Source organism: Prinia subflava, chromosome 13, assembly GCF_021018805.1.
Source record: "Prinia subflava isolate CZ2003 ecotype Zambia chromosome 13, Cam_Psub_1.2, whole genome shotgun sequence".
Classification (NCBI taxonomy): domain Eukaryota; kingdom Metazoa; phylum Chordata; class Aves; order Passeriformes; family Cisticolidae; genus Prinia; species Prinia subflava.
The window spans coordinates 14,551,481-14,575,017 of NC_086259.1; the positions used below are offsets into that span (position 1 = coordinate 14,551,481).

A 23,537-nucleotide genomic window follows, 5' to 3' on the forward strand; every position below is an offset into this window, starting at 1 on the left:
GAATAGCTGCACCTTAAAATTCTGATGTTTCTGGTGGCAGACAAGTGACATGCTGTTAGTTTTGAGAAAGAAATTAACTGGATTTGATGCTCTAAGAGATCTTTTCCAACCTTAATGATTCTAAGAAGGTCCCCAAGAACTCTCTTCATTGCATTATCCATTTATGCATGATGCAGCAGTTTTGTCTAATTTTGGAGATTCCCACATGACATCAGAAAGCAGAAAGTGTCAAGTCCAAAGGAGCAGGCTGGGGACAGCAGCTGTGACATGACAAACCAGCCTAGGGCTGTGCTGGGGCTCCAATAACACCAGGTTTGCACCATCCCAGGCATCATTCAGCCCCCAAACAATTGCAACGAGGTGATCAAAACCAACTGGTTCAAAAGAGCCGGAACAAAAAGTGTCCAGTGAAAAGATGAAATGTGCTAAAGTCTGCACAGGGCAGATTCCCAAGCATTCAGCATTAATTTGTTGATGTGGGGAGGAGGAATAAGGGAAGGATGAAAGAGGAAAATACAACAGCCCTTTAATAATCCAGAGCATTATAAGTATGCACAGCCATCTGGTGCGGTGAACTTCCATAACCCAGCTTTTCGAATGGAAATAGCCAGCCCAGTTTCCCTGGACAGGCACTGAGTATTCAGCTGGAATCATGCACTAAAATTACAGCAGCTACAAAAACAATAAACACAAAGCTTTTCTCTCCAGCCAGGGGTGGCTCTTCTAACTGCAATGCTTAGGGAATAGCTGTTAAAATGGGGTAATACCATTTTTCAGCTTGGACCACTTTACATCTCTTAAAAACGTGTCAACAAGCTACAGCTGCACACAGGGGACTTTAACCACTACCTTGACTGAATAATTGTCTATTAAGGAAGCTCAGGGTTAAGAGACCTGGACTTGAAAGGATGCAGGTGAAAAGATGAGATCACCAAGAACACAGTGCTGGAGATTGCCATGAAAACAGAATTAGTCATAAATTTCCAAAGGTACTGATATAACACCAGCTCACAGCAGTACTTGTAGTAACTAAACTGGAAAATACCTTCCCCAGACTGTTCCTAACATCTGGGTATCCTGACATCTTCAGTGCTTTTATTCTCAAAAAAATTCAGATTTGAGCTGAATGATGTTCTCTCACTCTGAACTATTACCTTAAGAGAGTATTGGCTGTGAACTGGAGCTGAAGTCAATACATGTTTCTACGTACAAATTCAGAGTAAGAGTTTAATTAGGAAATGGTGGTTCCTGACAAGGAGGAAAGATCTTCCCCAGGGAAGAAGAATATCTTTCATCATGCTGATTAGTGCAGTGGTGGGGGGTGAACAGATAAGCTTATAACCTCCCACGTACACACAACCCCCTCCTGCAAGCTCCAAGCTGTCGGTGCACAAGCCCTGGGCGCTTACGAGGGAATGAACAAGGGGGAGTAAATCCTAAGACAGTCTTAGCTGCCAGTCCAACCCTGCCCTGCTCCCCAGCTGGCACCAGCTCTCCTCTGCTGCTCTGGACAGCTCCTTTAACCTCCTCGAGCACACAGATGAATCACAGAATCATAAAATATCCTGAGCTGGAAGGGACCCACAAGGATCAAGATGAGGAGCTGTGCTGCAAACAGCAGCAATGACCAAGCCCCAGCTGCCTCACTGTCTGACTTGACTCTCCTTTCTTCCTTATAGTCACTCTTTCAGTTTTAACCAGAATCCAACCCTGTCATAGTTTCAGAGGAGGTGAAATGATGCCTCTTTCATCTGGGCATTTCCTGGAAGCCCAGGTTTAGTGCTTCACAAGTTTGGCCAGTGTGGCCCAATGCCATTCCTGGTTTTCTCTCAGGAAGCATTGTTTTGGGTAGGCAAGGTGAATATAGCCCATTTTAAAGTAAACAAAACATCAGGAAACATTCTAAGTAGGTTTGCTAGGTTTACCACTATTATAATTGTCTTTCCTGGCACTATTTGGACATTTTTATTAGAATTCAGAGCAGGATAACTGCTCTGCATCCCATTCCAACACATTTCTCTGTGTTTTCTTCTCAAATTTCTTTCAGCATCCCAGCTATTCAGTGATGGAGACAGAAATCCTGCTGAAAAACAAAGTATGTCATTGACACTGCACCAAACTGCACATACACAAGAAGGAAAAAGGACAAACCAAAAATCTGTAATGTAACACATTCCTATTTCTGCAGCTATAATCTTATACCAATGTGACCTTTTTCTCTGTTAAATCCTACCCTGTTCTTACCTACATTGTTGGGGTATTTCTCTCTCCAAAAGAAGATTGAGCCTGGCCATTCTCAGGTTCAAAAAGACTGTGGAGAAGATCCAGGTGAGATCTTCCAAGATAGCCAGGGACTATCTTTGACACATGGCCTTCAAGAAAGGGTGAAAGGAGATGAACTCGTTCAGCCTGACAAAGAGAAGTCTAAGGGCAGTCTAACATCATACTACATTTATTTAAAAGTAGTTACAGGGATTACAGAGCCACACAACAGGTCCAAACAAGGGGCAACAGGGAGAAGCTGTGCCTTGGAAGGTCTGTATCAGGAAATACCAGGGGAAGGGTGGTGCAGCCCTGGAAAAGGTCAGTGGGGAGGTGGAGGATCTTCATCCCTGAAGCCCTTCAAGACTCAAGACAAAGTCACAGCCAACATGACCTAGTGCTGGCAACACTCCTGTCTCAAGCTGAATGGGATTAGAGCTCTCCAAAGGTCTCTTGTAACCAAGGTTTCAATAACTCAAGTGTTTCTCCTCCCTGCCCCCAGCCAGCACTGTCACATCTCTTCCAGAGCAGCAGCACATCCCTCCTTCCAACACACATCCCTGCCCAGGCTCCATCCCCCACATGCTTAATAGGGTCAAGTGTACCATGAATGCTTCAGAAATAAATGTGCTCATCAGCTTCGGGTAAATTTGGACTGATGTTCAATTACCTTTCCTGCAGGAAGGATGTGTCTTAGTTCTCTCTCCTACTGAGCCACTGACTACATAAAATTCACAGGAACTTTGAGTCCTTCACATTGCTCAAACTGGGTTGACACCGACCTTAGAATTCAAATAGTTAATTCTGGAAGACTGAAAGACAGACAGCACAGTTCCATAAAGTTTGCTTCCTTGGGAAATCAGGACACAGGCAGGGCTGCAACAGACACCCAAGGATCATCCAATCCATCCCACGGTCCCCCAAGGATCCAGCACAGATGCATCACTCCTGACTGATGACTGCCTCATTTGTTCTGCAAGACAGCTTCAGAAATCCTCGGGGTAAACATTTTTTGGAGCGGGAGACACCAGTGTTGTAAAAAGTTCAGTGTGAATCTTTCTAAGTGCCATTTAAGGCTCTTGTTTGACATAATCTGGAAAAGAGATTATTCCTCTTCCTCTTTGAAGCAGCCTTTTACATATTTGCAAACTGCTATGACAACATGTTCCCGAGGCCAAACAGCCAAAAATGTTTTAGTCTTCCGGAGACTGTGGTTTTTTGACTCACAATTGTTTATGTTGATCTTCTGTCAAGTCTCTCTGCTTGGCCCGTGCTGTTTTGAAGTCTGCTGCCCAGAAGTGTCAGAGCTTCAGCTTGGCATCTGCAGCCACTGAACACAGCAGGATCACACCACACGCTGGATTTCTGTTCATACACCCCAGTCCATTTACCTTTTCCCACAAGTATGATACTGCTCTCATATAACAGTTTGTGATTCATAGACAGACCCTTTTCTGAGAAGCCAACACCTCCTAATTTTCTGTTCTTCACCTATTTTTGTGCACTAACTTACTCTTACTTAAAAAACTCCAAAATTACACCTGCTACTGAATTACTCAAATTTGATAGGGTTATCTGTAACTCAATGCCCTTTGCAGCCCTTCCAATTAAATGTCATCTCCAAATATAATGAACATACCTGCACTTCCCTCACCTGGGTTGGTCATCCTTAAGTACCTCTGGACCTTCAGCCATTTCTAGAGAACCACCATCACTACCATGGTCCACTTTGTTGATGAGCCACCAGTAAGTAAATGTCACTTTTAGCATGACAGGTTTGGGGAAATACAAGATTTGGTCCCCAGGCTCTCCTTGCTTCACAGTTCACTTCCAAAAAGGAAGTTTTCAGAGACCATGGAACATTTCCACGAAACAGCTGAAGATCTCTTCAATGCCAGATCCAAGCTCCAGTGCCAAACACTGGAGGTATGGGAACCTCTATAACTTTGGAAGAGAACTTTACCATGAAATTATTTTACATTCTCTGCCACGTGTCAAGTTTTCCTTAGTTTTGCAATATCAGCCTCTTGAGCAAAACAGTAGCTGAAGAATGCCACCAAGAAGCTTGTAAAGCTAAAAGAAAAAGAAAAAAAAAAATGAAGGACTAAGCGTAGAGAGGTAAGAAACTGTAACCCAGGCAATCCTATCAGCACTGATAAAACAGTATACAAAGTCTTCTGAGTCATCCCAGCTGTAAGGAGAAACCTTTCTCACACGTGAGCCACATAATCATTCTCAAAATGATTATGTGGCTCAGAATATTAAAATCTCTTAGAAATTACTCTTCAGTCACAGACTGAAGAGAAGAAAAGCTAAGAAACACACAAATACTTTTATCAGAAAGCTCAGTTCCACCTTTTGTGAGATATAAAACCAGACTCATTGGTTAATCACTTGAAGTGCCTGAAGCAGTGGTGCACTGGATGTGTAGGGAGTACCATGATTATGGAAGTCCACGAGCTGTAGACACACAGCCAGGCACGGGTCCACACCAGCACTTTAGGGAACCCTGCAGGAACAGCAGGAATCTCTTAACAGTCACCTCCAGAATGTTCTGCCTCTCCCTGACTTGTGTGAACAGTTCTCACGTCCCCAATCAACACTAATCTGGTGCATTAGTAAAAGCTCAGTTTTCAGGAAAATCTATAAAAACTTTCATTTGAAATAACAAAGGTATTGGAAAACATGCCTGGTTCTTCCACCTTGTCACTCACTCGGGGCAGCAGGGGGGCAAAGCAGGGGGGTGATGAGACCAGAGGGAGGAAGAGCAGCTCATGCTCCAAACCAGGGAACTTGGATGCACCACAGCCGGTTTGAACCACCCCTTCCAGCTCCAAGCAACTAATCCAGTTCCCTCTGTCTACAGCCTCAACTTTGCAATAGCAGATTTAGGGATTTCAGGGATTAGGTAAGAGACTGCCAAGAAAACCTCTGGGCTTAGGAAGCACCTTTTCAGCCCTCCAGCTCAACATGAACAGAAATTCCCCAAAACAGTTTTTGCAATTGAAAAGAGATTTTGACTATGTAATATTAAAACCTTGACTTCCTACCTATGCCAAGGACACTCCTTAACTTCTCCTTCATCACATCCCAGGGCAGGAGCACACTGCAAATGCTAGGGAAGTCCCAAATTCCAGTCAGAGGAAATCTGAAACACCTTTCAACGCCAGATTGTTCCAAATATATCAGGTTCAGTCGCCTCTCTCTAAGGCAGGGTCAATTACAGGCCACAAAGTGATTTGCAGCAAGGTACACAGCCCTTCCCCACAGAGCTCTGTCTTGATTAAACAAAAGTGGCTTTTAATCTGCAGTAGGGACAGCAGATGGAACTACAGCCAGGTGCCAGATCTGCAAAACCTCCAAGCCTCAGCCTAGGGCTCAGAACAGAGTTAGGAAGATGCTGTAATTCTCTGCAGAGTGCAACACTTTTACAGCTCCACCCTAAAAGCTCACTTCAAAAATGTTTTATAGGTGCCAGCCAGTCCTCCCTGTGCCCCTCGAGTTGCAATGCTGTCCTGGTGTTGTACTTCCATACAATCGTCTGGGGCCTCAAGACCTCAGCAGGTCCAGGAAATCCAGGTGAAGCAGTGTAAGATGTTACCCCAGTCCACTCATCCCACAGCCTGTGATAAACTCCCATGTGTGCCACAGCAAGGAGAGAACCAAAGGGGTGCTCACACCCTGCTCAGCTGCAGCTGGACTTCCAACACAGACTCCAACCCCAGGGTAACCATTTCCAAGGGCAGGGAGCAGGGGACAGCTGCTGTACTTAGGGACAGGTTTCCTGCAGGTCACAGCTCTTCCTACAGCAGAATCAACACATATTCTCACTGTCTGAACCTTGGTCCTAAGTCAAGGAGTGTGCAATAGCATGCCTTGCTTCAAAATACAGCTCCAGTAAGGTATCAGAAAAAACAACACATCTGAGCCACAGCTGGAAAACCAAGGACTCAATCAGTCAAAGGTAAAAGAGGAAACGGGCCTAGGCTATTTTTATGCAAATGTAAAGGAGTCAAAGACACCGATGGTAGCTGATAGTTCAAATCCTTTCTGTTAATAATGTGTATTCTGTACAGAGGCAGCTTAATGTTCTTTTTCTACCCTACCAATGTCCCTTTATCCCTACATCCTTAATTCTGCAGAAATACTATTCCACCATTAACAGGATTTCATAGGGCCCCCAGATGAAGGAATGAAAATATATGTCAAATCACAGCACTATTGTAAATCCCCTCCCCCCAGATGTGCCTTCCTTCATCCTTATATTACGTGCCATACATTGTGCACCACTTCCCCAAACCCAGATTTCACCCAAAAATCTTGACCAAATGCTGACCCTCACTCTGCCTGGAACCTGCAGGTACCACTGGTATGGACAGCAGCCCTAAGGAAAAGGGGCTGTGAATGAAATCATTGGGAGAAAACCCACATTCCTCTTCCCCAAGGAGATTCCTTCCCTGCTTTCTTTGTTTCTAGAGGCTTTGAGGCTTAGACAGAGTTTCCACCCTGTCCTGATGACATGAACAATTCTGTGAAATATAAACTGTTAACACTGAGTGCAGTAGACTGCAGCAGTATGGAAATGGCAGATGTAGGCAGGGAAAGATCACCCCTCTCCTGCCCTACCACTGGGGGTTCTTTTCACTGCTGTGCAACACAAGTACATAGTAAAAAGGCAAAAGGAGTGATTTTGAAAAAGCTCCTTGTGACACCAATTCCATTGGAGGAAACAACTTCCAGAAAGAATCCTAAGACACAGCCAGAGCAAGGGGGACTTGATTTTCAAATGCTTGCATTGGTTTCAAAGCCCTTTCAGTGGAAAAGGTGTTTCCTTACCTGTAAATAAGGTGTTTACCAATGCAGCATGCTCTGTTTTTGCAGGAGCATGGTAACTGATACATGCAGGAGGATGGAGGATTTTCCAGGTTTTAATTGAGGTTATCACATTTCCAAACATGTCCCTTCCTGCAGAGGGAGAGATCTGGACAAACACTTCAGCTCTTGGAGATGGAGCAACACAAACACACCTATCCTCACGCCCACCGAGCTGGTGCATTAAAAGAAAAGAAAGAGCAGAAGCCAAAAGAAGTCCATTTATTGGGCTGGCCTCAGTGTTCTGTGCCTGGCTTGGAGAGGAGCTTTCATCCTGTTCAAGTGCCCCAGCTCTTCAAAGGAGAGCAGAGTGCCCTTTTCAGCAGAGCCCTATGACTGCAGCTCGCCAACACTCTCGTTGTTCTACTTCAAAATCACTGCTTTCACACAGCCATGTGAAATGCAAAAGCACATTCCTCTGTAAATTGATGGGGTTTTACTTTTTCCAGGCAAGGGGCTCAACGATTTATATAAAAAACAATTCTTCCCTACACAGGAAAAAAAGCCAGCTCTAGGTTTTAGGAAAAAAAATGCCAGCATTACTCTAATAACAGGACCATTGTAAAACACTTCTACCATCTAACGTGGCTCACAGGAAAAAACAGCAGCTGCTTTAAGTAAAAAGCTCTTTCTTCCCCTAAGAAGAAACATGGTCCCAGAGACTTGCATGCTTATGCCAATAAGTACTGCAAATGTGTTTTAAAATCTTGCCTTCAGCTGCCCCGTCCCTGTTTCCTTTGTTACACTATATTCAACAGCTTGGGCCACTCAAACTCCAGGGAAAAGAATGGAAAATTGGCCACCCTGCTGCTTTGAAATCTCTCTTCTGGCACAGACATCAGAGGCCAAGGTGATGACTGCCCTGCAAAAGCATCTAATGGCTCTAAAGACCATCTTGGCACAGCCATGGAGGGCAACACCACGTGTCAGTGTGGCCTTCTGGGGACCCACAGGGGAGGGGTCCTGCTGCACCCAGACCCTCCCAGGCACTGAGCCCTGGAGAACTTCCAGAAGAATCAGGTGGCTTTGCACCGAGCTCATCTTAGAGCAAAGAACAGCTCTACACTTTGCAAAAGTAAATCTTCAATAAAGAGGGGCACCAGCTTTTCTGGCCTCTTGTACATACAGGACTTTATCTCCTGTATTAAAAAAATATGTAGGACCAAGGGAGCATTAGAGGGCAGTGGTGCTTCTTTGTTTCTGGCTATATTTTAAACTAGTTTGAATGTTTTCCCAAAGACATACTCCAGTCCAAATTCAGGGAAGCCAGTCTGCCTTACTGCCCATCTTAAACAGGAGATGTACTACAAGATCACCGGAGTTTTCCCTCTTTCAGGACAGTTGCTACCCTTTAATCAATTTAATCAGCATATAACACATTACATAAAACTTAATGATATGTAACACTAAATGTATGAACTGCAGGAAAAAAACTGGACAGACTTCTGAGGCAAACTAAGTATAAAATAGAAAATAAAGCTAATACAGTATGAAATAATTGATTTTTTTCTAAACTGGTATATTTTGATAAAGTGGTTGTACTTTTATCATTAAAAGAACAAAAGACTGATTTTTTTTAATTACATAGGTATATGTAATTCATTTTAAGTGACAAACATGTCAAAGGTACAAACATGCAGGAATCGCTCCAGGATTGGCAGCCAGCCAGACCTGCCACAGCATCAATGCAAAACTTTTGTACAAAACCTCATCCAAAGTTTCAGAATGTTTGTCCTGTACTGACTGAATTCTCCTGAAAGTGATAAAGACTATGGAGAGATTTTCTCTGATATGCAAGTATAATTTTTTTCCTCTTATAGGACACCAGTTTCTACAGTAAAATTTGTAAGCAGAATAGAAAGTTGAGTTAACCACTACACATTTCCATCTGCAATTTGTAGGGGAAGGAGGTTACCAAGAATAATTACAGATTCTTTTTATTGCTTGAGCCTTTTTTAGATTAAGTTTGGCATTTGATAGGAAATCCAACTACAGTCATCATAATTCATAATACAATGACTGATCAGTCCCTCTGGGGCAGGATGGGAGATTCAGCAACCAGCTCCCAACTGAGTCAGAAACAGTCTGCGTTCAAGCTCTACCACATTCTCTCTCAAAATGTTGAATAAATGCAGGAAATTAATACTAAAATTTGACAAGCCTGTCACCTGTCTCCTCCACTGTGTGTCACAAGGGATTTGAGGGATTACAAGTCCTCCACAGTCTTTTAACCAGCCCCCACAATGAAGACAATTATGAGGATACTTGGGAAACGCTCTGCAGACGTGCTTGGGTAAGAACTCATCCTGTGAGCACGCACCAGCTGCCTTGGAATGGCTTTATTTTTATCTTGCTTTCTGCCAGGTAGCACAGGTAGTTTGTTTGCTAATGCACTGCCTCCACTCTCCGTGCTCCCTGCTTCTGCTATCAGCTGCAGGCAGGAAAAACTGCTTGGGGAGAAAGTGATTTATCTTTTTACTCAGACTGAGCTCGTTGTTATGGGAACACCATTCATGCTACTCATCCAGAGCAACTTGGTTTTCCTGTAACTAAGGGCATTCTTCTGGCCTGAATCTATCCATACAGGATCTGCAGAGTTTACTCAACATCTGCATTTAACTTGGTGCCTTAAACTTCAAGTTAGAGCAGGAGATCATTAAGATTCTGAATGTTCAAGGAGAGAAAAGTAGAAACGCAATGAACATACAATTTGCAAGTCAGGCTTCTCCTCTGACCTTTGGTCATTCTCTCCATCAATGTCTTCCATGAATTTGTCCAGTTGCTCTTCAAACTGAAGTAAACTTCCAAGTTCCACAGCCCCCATTTCCACCCTCTGAATAATCTGTATCATCAGAGACTGTACAGGTTTGTTAGGGAACTTTCTCCTGCTGGCTTTTAGGCAGAAGGGAACAGATCCTTCAATCTTCACTGGTTTTGTCCTTCCCTATGGAACTGACCATATATTTCCCATCTGTGCTTACCAGCAAACTGCTTATCCATGTGAAGGCCACTATCATAATACAGCTGCAAAGTTCCTTCAAGAGATTTTGGTGAGGACTTTTATCAAAAATCATTGGAAAATCTAAGTCACACAAAACCAGATCATCTCTCCACAGGCTGCTAAGTCCCTTGCAGAGCTCCTACAGACTCGCAATGCCCAACTTCCCTCATATATCAAGCATGTCTCTCCTATCAATGCATCCACTAGCATCATTATTTAGAACAAGCTTTTTTGGTTATTTGATTAAGACATGTTCCCACAGCAGCACACACCAACCTCACCCACTGTGAGCATACCACAAAAAGCTGATTCTGTTCTATGAATAGGAGAACAGCCCATGAGAGATTTGCCCAGGTCAGATATCAAAATCAGAACAATCCACACACCTTAGCTAAGTTTCCCAATTTAACCATAGCATACATTCTCTTCCACTTATTCCATCAATTTTCCAGGTGTGTAGAGCAACATAAAAGTACTGGCATTCAACAGAAGGAGAAGCTTTGAAACAGAACCAGAGCAAGCCTGTCCTAGCAGGATAATGATGGTCCGATCTTCAATTCTGCACTTTCAAATTCAAAGGAAACTAAGAATGGAATTCCAGCCTTATTCCTCAATCAACTTTTTAAGCTACAAAGAGATCCCAGAAATCAGTTTTAACTCCAAGATTTCCATTGAAAATTAAATTCAAATATGTCCAAACATTATTTTTAGTAAGTTCTAACAAAACAAGAGAAAAAGAATGATTTTGCAGCAGGCTACACTCAAAGCAGTGTCAATAGCTCACCTCACTCTCACTCAGGATGCTCAGGAAAAAAAAACCCACACCAAGTTACAAAGCCAGCTGTCCATCCTTCCTCATCCTTGCCATTACTCCAAGCAGCTCAAAAAGTATAGGTGATACAAGAGATAATCAGAGCTGTGATGTCACCAGTACCTGAATAACCCATTGTGGGAGACCTCTCCTATTGATCTGCTAATGGCCTCTTCAAACAGACCTCACACTCCAGGAACATGAGCCGGGGTAAAAGGGTCCCAGTCAGAAAGCAATTACATTAGCTGGACTTGAGATCACTTGTTTTTCCAAGAAAATGGAGCTGCTTCTCAGGTCAGTGTACATCTTGGCTTTTGTTCCTCTTTCAATACGACTTTGTCCTCTGTGACCAGATTTTGGGGTCAGACTTTTCAAAAAGCAGGACTCTGCACTGAAACTGAGGGCACTGCTGCTGCCTGCCATGGCACAGCTTGAAGACAGCTCCCTCCTTCCCCACTGGAACTTGTCTGAGCCACACAGCTCAAGCTGTCAGCTCTGGGCACTGCAGTTCACAGGCCTTCAACATTTCCTCTTTTGTTTCAGATCCTCAACTTTCAGATTACAGAGAAGAAAAGCAGTTGTTCCCATGAAACCTCTGCTCATGTGTCCATCCAAGACAGACGCTTTCGGCAATGCACTCGAGTATTCTGCCCACTCCTACTCCAAAGAAACCAGGACTTAGAGCTCCTGCCATTCCCATTAGTCTGACAAACTTATCAATAGCCTCATTTCTGACATTTTCCACCTTCTTCCAGTGTAACACAAAAAAAGAAGAGCCATTGTCTGTGAACAAAAACTCGGAAGCATTTGAAAACCCAGAAGATGGCTTTAAGAGTGCTGGCAAGATTGTGGGAAACACGGCAGAAACCTTTAAACCTCTGGCTCACTTTGTTTTCTCCTAGAATTTATTCACAAAATGAGCAGCCTCCTTACTGCATCTCCTGCCAATACCTGCCTACAGTCAAGCACTGTGCAATTTAGGGGCATAGGCTTAATTACACTGGTAAATTAAAGCATCCATTTTCCTTGGGTTTAGAGGAACAGAAAGCATCCAGGCAACAGATACATGCTGCTGGCTGACACATATTTGCTTTCCAAGCAATAAAGCATTGACAGCTTCCCAAAAAAACCACTCATGTCACACACAGTATCCACAACAGCCTCCTAAAATGTGATATTTGTGGTGGCATAACAAGTGAAATGCCTCAGGCTTGTGCACTGACACTTTCAAAACAGAGAGTTTAAAGCTTTCTGTGTGGCACATGTGCTACCTCTGCATGTACAATCAACAAGTCCCCATGGCCTAGTTGCAATTGAGAATATTTCTCAAAACCAGTCCATCATCACAATAAATTACCCCAGGGAACCTTCAAAACACTCAGTTCACTCTCTCCAGATTGCCTACGGCTGCACTGAGTTTGACCAAACTCCCTTCAAATGTTAATTTTTTTGGAGGAAGGGCCCTAGTCTGTTCACTCATTCTTCAAACAGAAGCCAGGTCACGCCTTTGGTTACTCACACTGCCTTTCTACATGTGCTTTTCAGCTCTGTATTTTTATCCAGAGAACACAGACCCACACTCATAATCAAGGGCATGGCATGGCAAGGACATAACAACAGCAACAATCATTCCTAATATCAACTGGGTTTTGATCAGAAGTGTGAAGATGTTATTTAGAAGTGTTTAACTTCAAACTGTTTCTTCTGAAGAGCAAGAAGAACCTTCAGACCCCACTATGATTTACAGAATGCTTAAAAATTATCCCCCAAGACTCTTCTTTCCATACTTAACTATGAAAACTATCCTTCAGTCCTCCATTTTCTCACATACCAAGCTCAGGGAGCAATGCAGATCGAGTTCTGAAATAGTCCCACCTCCAAATGAAAGAAGCAAGTGCCCCTTGCCTGCCATAACCCTGTCTTTCAGCAAAACTATTTTCCATACTACATTTGGATTTGTGTCAGAAATCAGACTAGTGATACATGTGCCACATTTCAAACACTCTGGCACAAGTTTCAACTGCAAAGCCTCTAACAGCAGCTTACCACAGCCAAGCTAGAAACCCACAAGCATCCCAGTTCTGTTCTACAGCAAGTTTCCTCTTGGAGCTTGCTGTGCTGCACTGGGAGCAGACAGAAAATGGGAAAGGATTTTAAAAGCCAGACTCACAATTTTTTTTTTACCCCGGTAATGTTACCACCCACACAACAGCCAGCTTTTGGTCATCACAAAGACACACCTAGGGAGAGCTTCTTGCCTGAGTTCTCGTCACCACACTCACCTCGCCTGAGTAACTGTACTTTCCCTTCAGGATCTGCCGGTACAGGCGGGTGCGGTTGTCGTCCTCGAAGGGCATCGTGCCGCTGAGGAGGATGTACGAGATCACCCCCAGCGCCCACATGTCCACAGAGTTGGTGTAGGGCTTCCTGACCAGGATCTCGGGGGCGATGTACTCCGGGGTCCCACACGTGGTTTTCATCAGGCAGTCATCCCCCTTCTTCCGCGCGCTGGCCAGCCCGAAGTCTGTGATCATGATCTTGGAATCGGTTCCTGGATGATAGTACAGCAGGTTCTCCGGCTTCAAGTCCCGGTGGGTGATCCCCAGAGTGTGCAGGTACCTCACCCCGTCCAGCACCATCTGCAGCACGCGCGTGGCGTCCCTCTCGGTGAAGGAGCCCTTGGCGATGATGCGGTCGAAGAGCTCCCCGCCGGTGGCCAGCTCCATCACCATGTACACGCGCTCCTGCGTCTCGAACACCTCGATGAGCTGGATGATGTTGGTGTGGCGCACGCGGCGCAGGACGCTCAGCTCCGACTCGCACACCTCGCGGCCCTCCCGGTACTTGGTCTCGATCATCTTGATGGCGTAGGGCTGCTTGGTGGCCTTGTGCTCCACGCGCACCACGCGGCTGAAGCTGCCCCGGCCGATCAGCGCCTTGATGTCGTACTTGGCCGTCACGCGCGGGTCGAACTTGGCGCGGTATTTGGCCACTTTGTTCTTGCGGGGCTCGGGCTGGGCGGGCGCGGCGTTCCCGGGGTAGGGGTTGGTGTGATGAGGAGGGGAGGGAGAGCCAGCTTTGATGACAGCCCCGCTGTCATCTTTGATGAAATGCTTGTATATGTCACTGTGGCCTGTGTAAGGCTCGACTTTCTTAACCAGGTCTAGCTGCACATCTTTGGGGGGCTCGGGAAGCACTTTGCTTGTCCCGCAGCCCATCACGGACTGGTGTTAATTCCCTATCAAGGCATGTTCCCAAGGGAGCATCAGCAGCAACCACATCCGGGGCAATTCCCACATTTGAATCTTAGAAAAACAATGAGAAGAAACAAAGAGGAATCAAGGTAGTGAAGATTCAAATGGAGGGAAAATTAAAACAATAGGGCCACGCTATCACAAAGTGAGAACATGGGATTTTCACTTCTCTCTACTCCACAACATGCACAGTGCTCTGCTGCTTTCATCACAAGTGACCCAGTCATGGTTAGAAGAGATGTGTCCATGGAAATCACACAGTATCTCTCTTTATAAAGGATACTTTGTTTTCCACTCCCTGCTGAGCACTGAATCAGTCACAGAGCAGCTGAGGCTGCATAAGACTTCTGAGGGTCTTTTTGTTCAGACACAATTGCTTAACGACAATCAAATAAAGTAAAAAGTCAAGCATTTTCTTTAGTTTTTTTAGATCAGCTCAACTTCCTCAGTCAGCAACCAACCCGAACCTTATAGTTCTGAGTTTGCTCACTAGAAGCCCACAAAGCACCTCAGCAACTTGTTCACTTAACACATCTTCCCAAGATTCTCTTTATATTGAATTTGTACACTGTCTTAAACCTCTCACTACTTTGCTGCTGGGGATCAGTGGAATAGTAGAAGTGGCAGGGAATATGGAGCCAGAGGCACATTGGTTTTAAGTTGGACTTTACCACTGAATTTGCTGCAGCCCCCTGCCCCTGTTCACTCTACCCAGAGCAGCTTTCAGTCAGCAAAATCCTCATCCTGCAAACCATGAGAAATCAAGGTGACCTTTCACATCTTTCAACAATCTCGGTTTTGCTTTATTTTACATCTTTAGGCACCAAGTGGCACTTCTGGCTTTCCATACAGAGCTGCCTGTAAGAAGTGGAATTCCAAGCAGCTGTTCCAGACTAGGAGCTCTTGCTCCTCACACTGTATCCCAACAAAACCAAACCAGCTGCACTCGGGCAAGTCTTTGTGTGCTGATTAAAACAACATGACTGGTCAGGAGATGGGGAAGCCACCTGTGGCTCTGGCAGGCACTGGGCATTTCACATTTGCCCTTTTAGACTCAGAGCCCATCAACACGTGCCTGAGCCTTCACAGGGGGCTACAGAAAACCTTTAGCCTTGAAAATGTGATTTTAGGTCTTACCATCACCAGGTATTTCTCCGCTCATGCACCACCTCTCCAAGCAACTGTTCAGCATGAACAGTAGAAAAGGAACCCCAGCTGGTCTTCCAACAGAAGAAGCAAGTGGAGAAATGTTTTAAAGGGACACCTGGAAGAAGTTTAGACTCTTCATCCAACCTGGAAAGAAAGGCAGGCTTTAGTTAAGATTCGGTTTTATAATCAAACATCATCAAAGTAACTTCTCAAGGGAGAAGTTCCCTCCTGGCAGCACCCTGAAGTCAAACAACCCAGCCATGCACAGACATGCCTGTAGTAGGGTGCAGGCAGTAGAAATTAAAAACAACTTCACAGAAAGGTTAGCTGACTTTCACCAAGCACTGCCCTGGAGGTGGGGCTTCATTCAGATTAAAGCACTGTGATAAAAAATTAAGAGCTCTGGCTAGTCCTGAATAATGCCTCCCATGGACAGTGTTCCCAGCACTACTGAACCTTCAAGTATATTAAATTAGCAGAGAAACGGAATGAGAGCATCCATACACAAGATTATTACAGAGTAATTCAGCACATAGACTTGTGTAAAACATCCCACCCATAAATAAAACAAAACAAAAGGATGAAACACTTGAAAATATCATCTATAAATCCACTAATGGCATTAACTGAGATCTGGCAGTAACTCCAGCGTGTCAGTGGCTCCTCCTTGGACACTTAAGTGTTCCAGTGAAGGCTACACCAGAGTCAGCAACAAAATGCTTAACTCCACATTAGTGCAGGACATGGTCCTGTGTAGTAATCACCAAGAATGTGGGGAAAGGAATTAAGATAAATTACAAGCATTACAAGGTCTCCGAGTGGGAAATTACGTACTTGGCAGGTGGCAAACTATCTGCATGGCAAACTATCTGAGCTACAGCTGGAAGTGGTGGGAAGGAGCACGGGATTTTTGCTTCTCCTCTTGGAGATGCAGCTCCTCGCCTGCCGTCTCACTAACACATCTCAAATGTGCCTCTCACTGCCTGACATAAACCTGACATAACCCGGCATTCCCCCTGCGAGCTTCTGCTGGATTTCGGAAGGGAAACCGGGGCTGGGGCTGCTGCAGCACGGCAGGCAGCTCTGCCGGAGCCAGGGGCTGGCCAGAATCAGCCAAAGCAACCGGGATTCCCCGAACTGTTTGTTTTCAGAACTCAGCCCAACCCAGGCCCTTTGTCGCTATACTGGAAAGGGGACCCAGGCCGGGCCGGTGCCGGCAGCTCGTCCCGCACTAGGTTCGGACCCAGGCCTGGGAAGCACCGGGCCCGCCCCACTGAAGGGACACTCCGGGAGCGGGCAGGGCTCCCTCCCCGGCCCGCCCGTCCCCGCGGCCCAGCGCCCCGGGCAGCGGCAGGGCTGAGGCGCCGGGGCCCGCTGCGCCCGCGCCTCCCGGGCCGCACCACCGCCGCCCCCGGAGGGAGGGAGGAAGGGAGGGAGGCGGAGGGGAGCGGGAGCCGGAGCCGGTGCCGGGCCGGGCGGTCCCGGAGGCGCCGATCCCGGACTCACCTCGGCCCGCTCCGGCCGCGGCGCGGCACCGCCTCCTGACGTCATCACCGCGCGCCGGGGACGCCCGAGGGGCGGGGACACCGCGCGCGGTGATTGGCGGAGGGGCGGGGCGGGGCGGGGGCGGGGCCGAGGCGCGGGAAGGGCGGGGCCGCTTTACCGCCCCCTGGCGGGACCGCCGGGAGCTCCCGGCTGGGACCCGCCCAGAGCCCGGACCCGCCCCGGGAGCGTGAGGGGCTCCGGGGGCGTGAGGGGCTCCGGGGGCGTGAGGGGCTCCGGGGGCGTGAGGGGCTCCGGGGCCCCACAGCATCCCCTGCGGCCCCTGGGCCACAGTGGACCCCTCAGCCCCGCCTGAGACCTCTCAGCCCCATCCCGGACTCCTCAGCCCCAGGACCCCTCAGCCTCACGGGCCCCTGGAGCTCCTCACCCCGTGGACCCCCGGGCGCCCCTCACCGCTCTGGCCCTGCTGTTACCCGCAAAATCGGGTTCGTCCCCTGGTGTGCACCGAGCTGACAGTGACACGCTCCAGAGAAACATCGATTGTTTATTTCAGAGCTGCCCCAGCCCGGGCGCTCGGTGCCATTCCACAAATCCAGCACACCTCAGCGGGATTTCCCTGCCAGTATTCACATTGAGAAGTTCGGGGTTAGTAATTTCTCGAGCACAGCCCCCCTATTAAGATTGGTTAGTAATTTCCATAGAAATCACGTAACTCTAGGTAACTTCTGCTCAGGGGAAGGGTCTTCACTTGGGCAGGGTCTTTTTGACCCATAACATGATTTTTAGTGTTACAGTGAAGACAGCTCAGCTCTAGGATACATGGACATGGAGTATTTTGCCAAGTTAACAATGTTTACATAGGCAAACATCAACGTCTTCGTTTATTAAATCCCTAAATCTTGTTAGTTCCAGGATATCCTTGAATGAGGGTGCTGGCTGCTGCCCGTTCCACTGATTAGGTTTCCTTTTTTGCTGATTAGGCTTGAAAGTATACAAAGGTCTTACATCAAAGAACATCCTGCCTTAAGATAATGTTGACATATTCTGCATTTTGCAACACTGGTACCCTCTTCATCCCCGTGGCTGAGCTGGTGGCCCTGGCAGGGGCGATGTTCCCATTCCCCATGCTCCTGCCTTGGAAGCCACAGTGCCTCTTCTTTGGAGCCAAATCCAGCTCTGACAGGTCCCCAGCAGCGCCTTGGAGCCCGCAGCTCATGGAGCAGCTCCGAGGGCTCCCTGCTGGGCTGCGGGACTCTGGAAAAACATTCCCTTTGCAAGAGAATTGCCCGGAAGCCTTGGTCCTTTTCCTTGGCAGGGAAAACCCAGTCCCTGTGGGATAGCTCTTGTGCACAGCAGAATAACGAGGCACATTCCTTTCTCCCTTCTTTGCCCCAGCTACTAAGTGCCACAAAACCCACAAAGTTTGCTTGGTAACTGCCTGTGGACTTTCTTCCTCATATCCTTTCCTCATCCTCAAGCAAAGCACTCCACGTCCCGGCCCTGGATGACCTGAAAGCAGGGAGACGAGGGATGGCACCTTGCAGGGATGCTGACGGCACTCCTTTCCCCTGGGGGCATACAAACGCGACAAACGCTGTCGGGCTTGTTTTCCAGCCTGGCTGTCACGTCATTCCCGAGGCGGTTCAGGTGGAGCGGGGTTATTTTCACACTCCTACCATGCTTTTAAAAATAGCTGGGTTTATTTTGATGCTCCTGGGATCTTCGGCTGTTTTAAAATGATTAGTAAGTCATAATGTAGTAAAAGTTGTACCTGCTGATGCACATTATTGTCACCAGCTTCTTTGCGTAATTCCCGACAAAGCGCTGAAACGTGTGAGGGTTGGGAAGGGGCTGCCTGTGCTGGAATCGGCAGATCTGGTGAGTTGTGCAGTTCTCTGCAAGGGAAAGTCCCCAGTTCTTGTTGTCCCACACAGCAATGGTGCTGCTGGTAGGTTTCCAGCCCTCTAATCCCCCCGATTTCTTTCTGGAGATGTTTCCACAGCCACACATCCCCCGCACTGTCCCTGAGAGGTGGCTTAACCTGTGTCTGACATGTGAAACCTCGCACGTGTCCCTGTTCAAGTTGATCCTGTTACTTTAGGCTGTTTCTCAAGGTCATCCTAGCTTGGTTCCACCAGTGTGTTCCTCTCTGTCATCCTGGCTGATGGGTGTAGAGCAATGGGCTGCCTCACCTTGGTCACAGATGCTCACACAGGGATAAGTGCTCTGCAAGGATGCATTTCCCACAGGGGATGCATCTTCCATTAGTCGCTTCCTCACAGCTTTGTTTCCTGACCAGCCTCATGGGAACACTGAATGAGGCAGTTCCAGGTCCATCACCATTGAAAAATATCAAAGAGCCAACAGGCATTGAACCCTTGGGCCAGAACCGGGGACTTCTGAGAACCTCAGTCAGAGCAGCTCTTGTATAATTTATGCTGTGGTGGTGCTCTGAGACCCACTGGAGCCAAGAGAACTTCACACCAGACATCCGCACATCCGCTTGGCAAAACACCCAGGGATGAGGCGGGGAAGTGTCTGCTCATCCGTGTGATCCACTGCCTGCCAGGTCGGGCACCCGGTTTGGGGTCATTGCCTGTTGATTCCTGATGCCTGTTATTCCATCCAGAGCCTTTCTTGCAGCTACAGCAGGAAGTTTTCTGACTGGGATAAGCACCTTGCTTCTGGGGCCACCAGCCATGGAGCTCTGAGCACTGAGAGTCTCTGCAGCCGCTCATCCTGCCAGGCTCTGGGTGCCTGGGCTCCCACCAGACCTGTTCCAACCAAAAATCATTGGGTTTTTTCCCCCTTCTCCAAGAGGGGACTGGTTACAGGTTTCTGACACACTCACAAAGCAGTGCTGTGCTTGGGCAGGGTCAGAGAGCAGGTTTTCCTTCCAAATGGGCTTTTGTCTCCTTGTTGGTTGGTTTTTTTTTTTTTGGTTTTTTTTTTTTTTGTTTTGTTTTTTGTTTTTTTTTTTTGCCTCCTCCCTTCCAAGATAATGCTCTCCCTGAAGAGGACCCTGCCTCTGCTCTTCCATGCTGACCCCTTCAGAAATCCCCTGCCAACTCTGATGACCAAGACCTACAGCCTGCCTCCAGCCCTATGTGAAGTGTTCAGCCCTTGAGGCAGGAATGTCTGTGAAGAATCACAGAATCCTGGAATGGTTTGTGTTGGAAGGGACCTTTAGAGGTCATCCAGTTCCAAACCCCCTGCCATGAGCAGGGACCTCTTCCACCAGACCAGGTTGCTCAGACCCACATCCTTGAACACTTCCAGGGATGGGGCAGCCACGACTCCCCTGGTGCTGCAGCCTGTCTGCTTCCTCCTGAGAGCCCTCACCCCTCTGCAAGGATGGGTTCCCTTAGAGTTTTGTATCTCCAGTAAATGGCTTCTTCAAGGCTTCTCCTGTGGAAGCTGCTAAAGGCAGGCTGGGACCACTGGGGCAGTGCTGGGTACCCCCAGGTGGAGGATCCTCTCTCCCTGGAGATGCAGAGATGCTCCAGAGCTGGCTCCAACACCAGCATAAACCCTGCTTGGAGGGGGAACTTCAGAGCTCCCTTTGCATCCCACACCTGCCTGTGGTGCTGCCAGCTGACTGCAGAGTCTCACTAAGGTGCAACAAGCTGTGATTTCCTGTGGAATGATGGGATCCAGCATCCCCCAGCACCACAAAGTGCCTGGGACACTGCTGCACATCCTGAGCATGGGGCGATTTGGGGATCCCAGGGCTTCCTGCTGTGCCAGGCCATAGGAAGCCAGGAGAACAGGGGCTCCCATCTGCCGTCAAATGGATGGGGTGAAGTGGGAAACCTGGATTTCTTCTGAGCTGCATCCCTGCCCTCTGTGGCAGCGAGCCCAAGCCCCAGCAGCCATGCCAGGCCAGAGCTCAAGGTTGTCCCAGCAAGGCTGAGCAGAGGTCATAATGGGAGGATGTTCAATTAAAGCTGCTTAAAAAAGAAATCCAACTTTCCATATGCCTCTCTGGAGAGTAAAACAGCCCCAAAGCTGAGCGCAGATGGGGTGCCAGGCGAGGGGCTGATCACAGCCCCCACGGCAGAGGTGACTCCAGCTCAGCTGTTCCCACTGCCTCCAGTCCATGGGGATTGAGATTGTCTTTTGGTGTTTCCTCATGGAAAGCTGGACATTTGGCTCAGCAGAAATCCCCATGCAAACTCGGACAGTGGCCAGCCCTGTGACACAGTGTCCTCTAGGCTATGCTTATCTTCCAATGTCCCACTCCCGCAGGGTGCCAGCAAAGCCAGAGGCAGTGAAACTGGTGCCTGGCTGGGGATGCCAGATTGGGACAGTGGCACTGGGGCCATGGAAGGGCAAGGAGCCACCTCCCCTCTGCTGGTGGCCTCCACACCAGTCTATCCAGTTAGAGAAACCCAAGTGCATCTCCACAGATGAGGAGTCGCTCCCCAGCTGGCACCTTCATCAGGAGGAATTTCTCTGGGTAGGATGGAGGGATGGAGGATTCAGCCATCGTGTGGCAGAGGTGTTGGGCACCCTGGTGGGAGGTCAGCCCTCATGTCACGTGTGCTGTCTCACTCACAAGCCACCTAGAATAGTGTCACCATCTGGTTCCAGCTGTCAGGGACACAAGGGCCTCCCCAGCCCCTTCTGCGATTACAAAAAGTGAATTCAAACATCAACTCAGCTGGACTCAGCTGGCCTTTATCCCTTTTTTTCTTCTTTTTTTAATAATTCAGGTTTGTCTCTTAGAGAAGAGAGAGGGAGATAATGTCTGCAGAGCATTTAATCTTCTGCCCAAAGAATAGCAGAGAGCAAATTAGGATCTACTCCAATTAATTTGTCTTGATGGGCAAAATCTGGAGAGCGGCCATATCTGGGAATTAGGAACAAAAGCAGAATGTAAAGTAGGTCACCGGAGTTTCATAACAGAACGAGGGGTTTTCACAGCACGACGGGTGCTCCAAAGGCTCCCGTGCCAGGGTCCACGAGCCTCATTCCCCACCACCCACTCCTTTCAGCCTGGACAGTTGCTTTAAGATGCTGTCAGTGTGCAGGGAGCCAGCCAGCCAGCTGTTCTGGGGACAGGAACAAGGATGTTGTCCCTTCCCACAGCAGGACACGGCTGCAGGACTATCCCAAACTCTTGGACCCAATGGAAAGACAGACACGGGCTCAGTGTCCCCATTTTGGAGCACCAGAGAGCTTTCCTGGGATCAGCCTGACCACCCTTGTGCTGCCCTCGGCCCTGCAGGCACCTCCCTGAAGGAGGATTGGGGTGACAGGTGACACTGGGGTTTGGGCAGTGCTTTGCCATGGACTCTTGCAGGTGTGGTGTCACCAAGCAGCGGTGACAGGTCCACACTTTTCTGGCACCCCCAAATCCCAGCTCTGGCTGCCCAGAGCCATCAGTGCCTGCAGGTGACACGATGACACCTTTCAGCTGCAAGACACACATGGAAGCACAGCCAAAGGTGTGAGCCATGTGTGGTGACACATGCTGGTGCTCAGGACATGTGGTGACATAGCCAAGGGTCTGTGACATTTACAGTGACATTTTCCAGGACATGGGACCTTCCATGGTGTGTCTTTCTGCTCAGAGGGTGAAACACCTGAAGTGTTTGGTGGGTGTAGGTGGATCTTCCCAGGCTGTATTGAAGCAGCACAGTTTGCTGCCTGCAAGTGTCACCATCGTGGTGGCAGCTTGTCACAGCACCCCGCTGGTGACGCTCCATCTCCCCGGCCAGCTCCCGCTGCCGTCCCACCGCTCCCACCCCGGCGGGCGCGGCGCAGTGCGTGGCCGGCGCCCGGCTGGCGTTTATCCTCTTATCCACCCTGCCGGGATCCGGCACTAATTCACCCTTAAACACAGGATTGTCAGGAACTGGGAAGGAAAGAATCGTCGGATTATCCCCCCCGGCGCTGGCGCTACACACGGGGAGGGGCAGCGATGGATGAGGAGAGCTGGGGTTGTGTCTTGCCCCCTGTCCCACGGGGCCCCGGGATCAGCATCTTCCCCCAGCAAGGCTGCCGGGAGCCCAGCTGTTTTGTGTCCCCCCAGCCAGCTTCAGGCTGGTTAGTGAGATAAATAGCGGGAAATAAACACAGTGCCTCCCACACAGATGAGGAAGCAGCAGCAACCACTCAGCCCCATGGGATACACCAGCACTCCTGTTAGTGTTTCCTGGACCCAGAGCCTAACAGAGGACTGGGACAGCCAGGGTGACATCCCAGAGTTTACCAATCACATGTTTAAGTTACAAGACCTTGCAGGAAGAGGTTTTATGATGAAACAAGCAATATTTTTCCCTGGCTCAATGAGGACAGTGATTACTGAGCTCCTTGCTCACATGCTCACAAAGATTTTCAGCCACAGGATAGCGTGCAAAGACTTCTCCGGGCCAAAACCTTGTGCCCAGCTGCTGGAATGTTTCTGGGACAGCCTTGAAGTCAGGAAATCACAGAAACAGCAGCAACTTGCTGCCCATGGCACATAGGAGCTCATGACTCGTGCTCTCCACTGAGCCTGGAACAATCCTCAGAGCAGTGGCACTTGTGTTGTTGGCCAGAGGATTTTTTTTTGCCATTCCCAAGTGGGATGGTTTCCCACATGCCAGCCAGATTTACCCATCACTGCTGCTGGGGTCTAGGGACCACAGCAGCAAGGAGCCCATGATCTGTGCCAAGGATGGGGTGTCCCATTTGCAAT

At 48.2% G+C, this 23,537-nt stretch overlaps 1 protein-coding gene across 1 annotated transcript in view; it reads right to left on the reverse strand.

The window, feature by feature from the left end:
* Nucleotides 1-16,906, reverse strand: part of PSKH1 (protein serine kinase H1) — a 30,176-nt gene extending 13,270 nt beyond the window's left edge. The window contains exons 1-3 of the mRNA XM_063410593.1: nucleotides 16,856-16,906; nucleotides 15,338-15,493; nucleotides 13,229-14,251 (exon numbers count right to left, since the gene is read on the reverse strand). Of these exons, the coding sequence (XP_063266663.1) occupies nucleotides 13,229-14,164 (936 nt within the window). The 5' untranslated portion in view covers nucleotides 14,165-14,251; nucleotides 15,338-15,493; nucleotides 16,856-16,906. The remainder of the gene's footprint in view (nucleotides 1-13,228; nucleotides 14,252-15,337; nucleotides 15,494-16,855) is intronic.
* Between the last annotated feature and the right edge of the window lie 6,631 nt (nucleotides 16,907-23,537).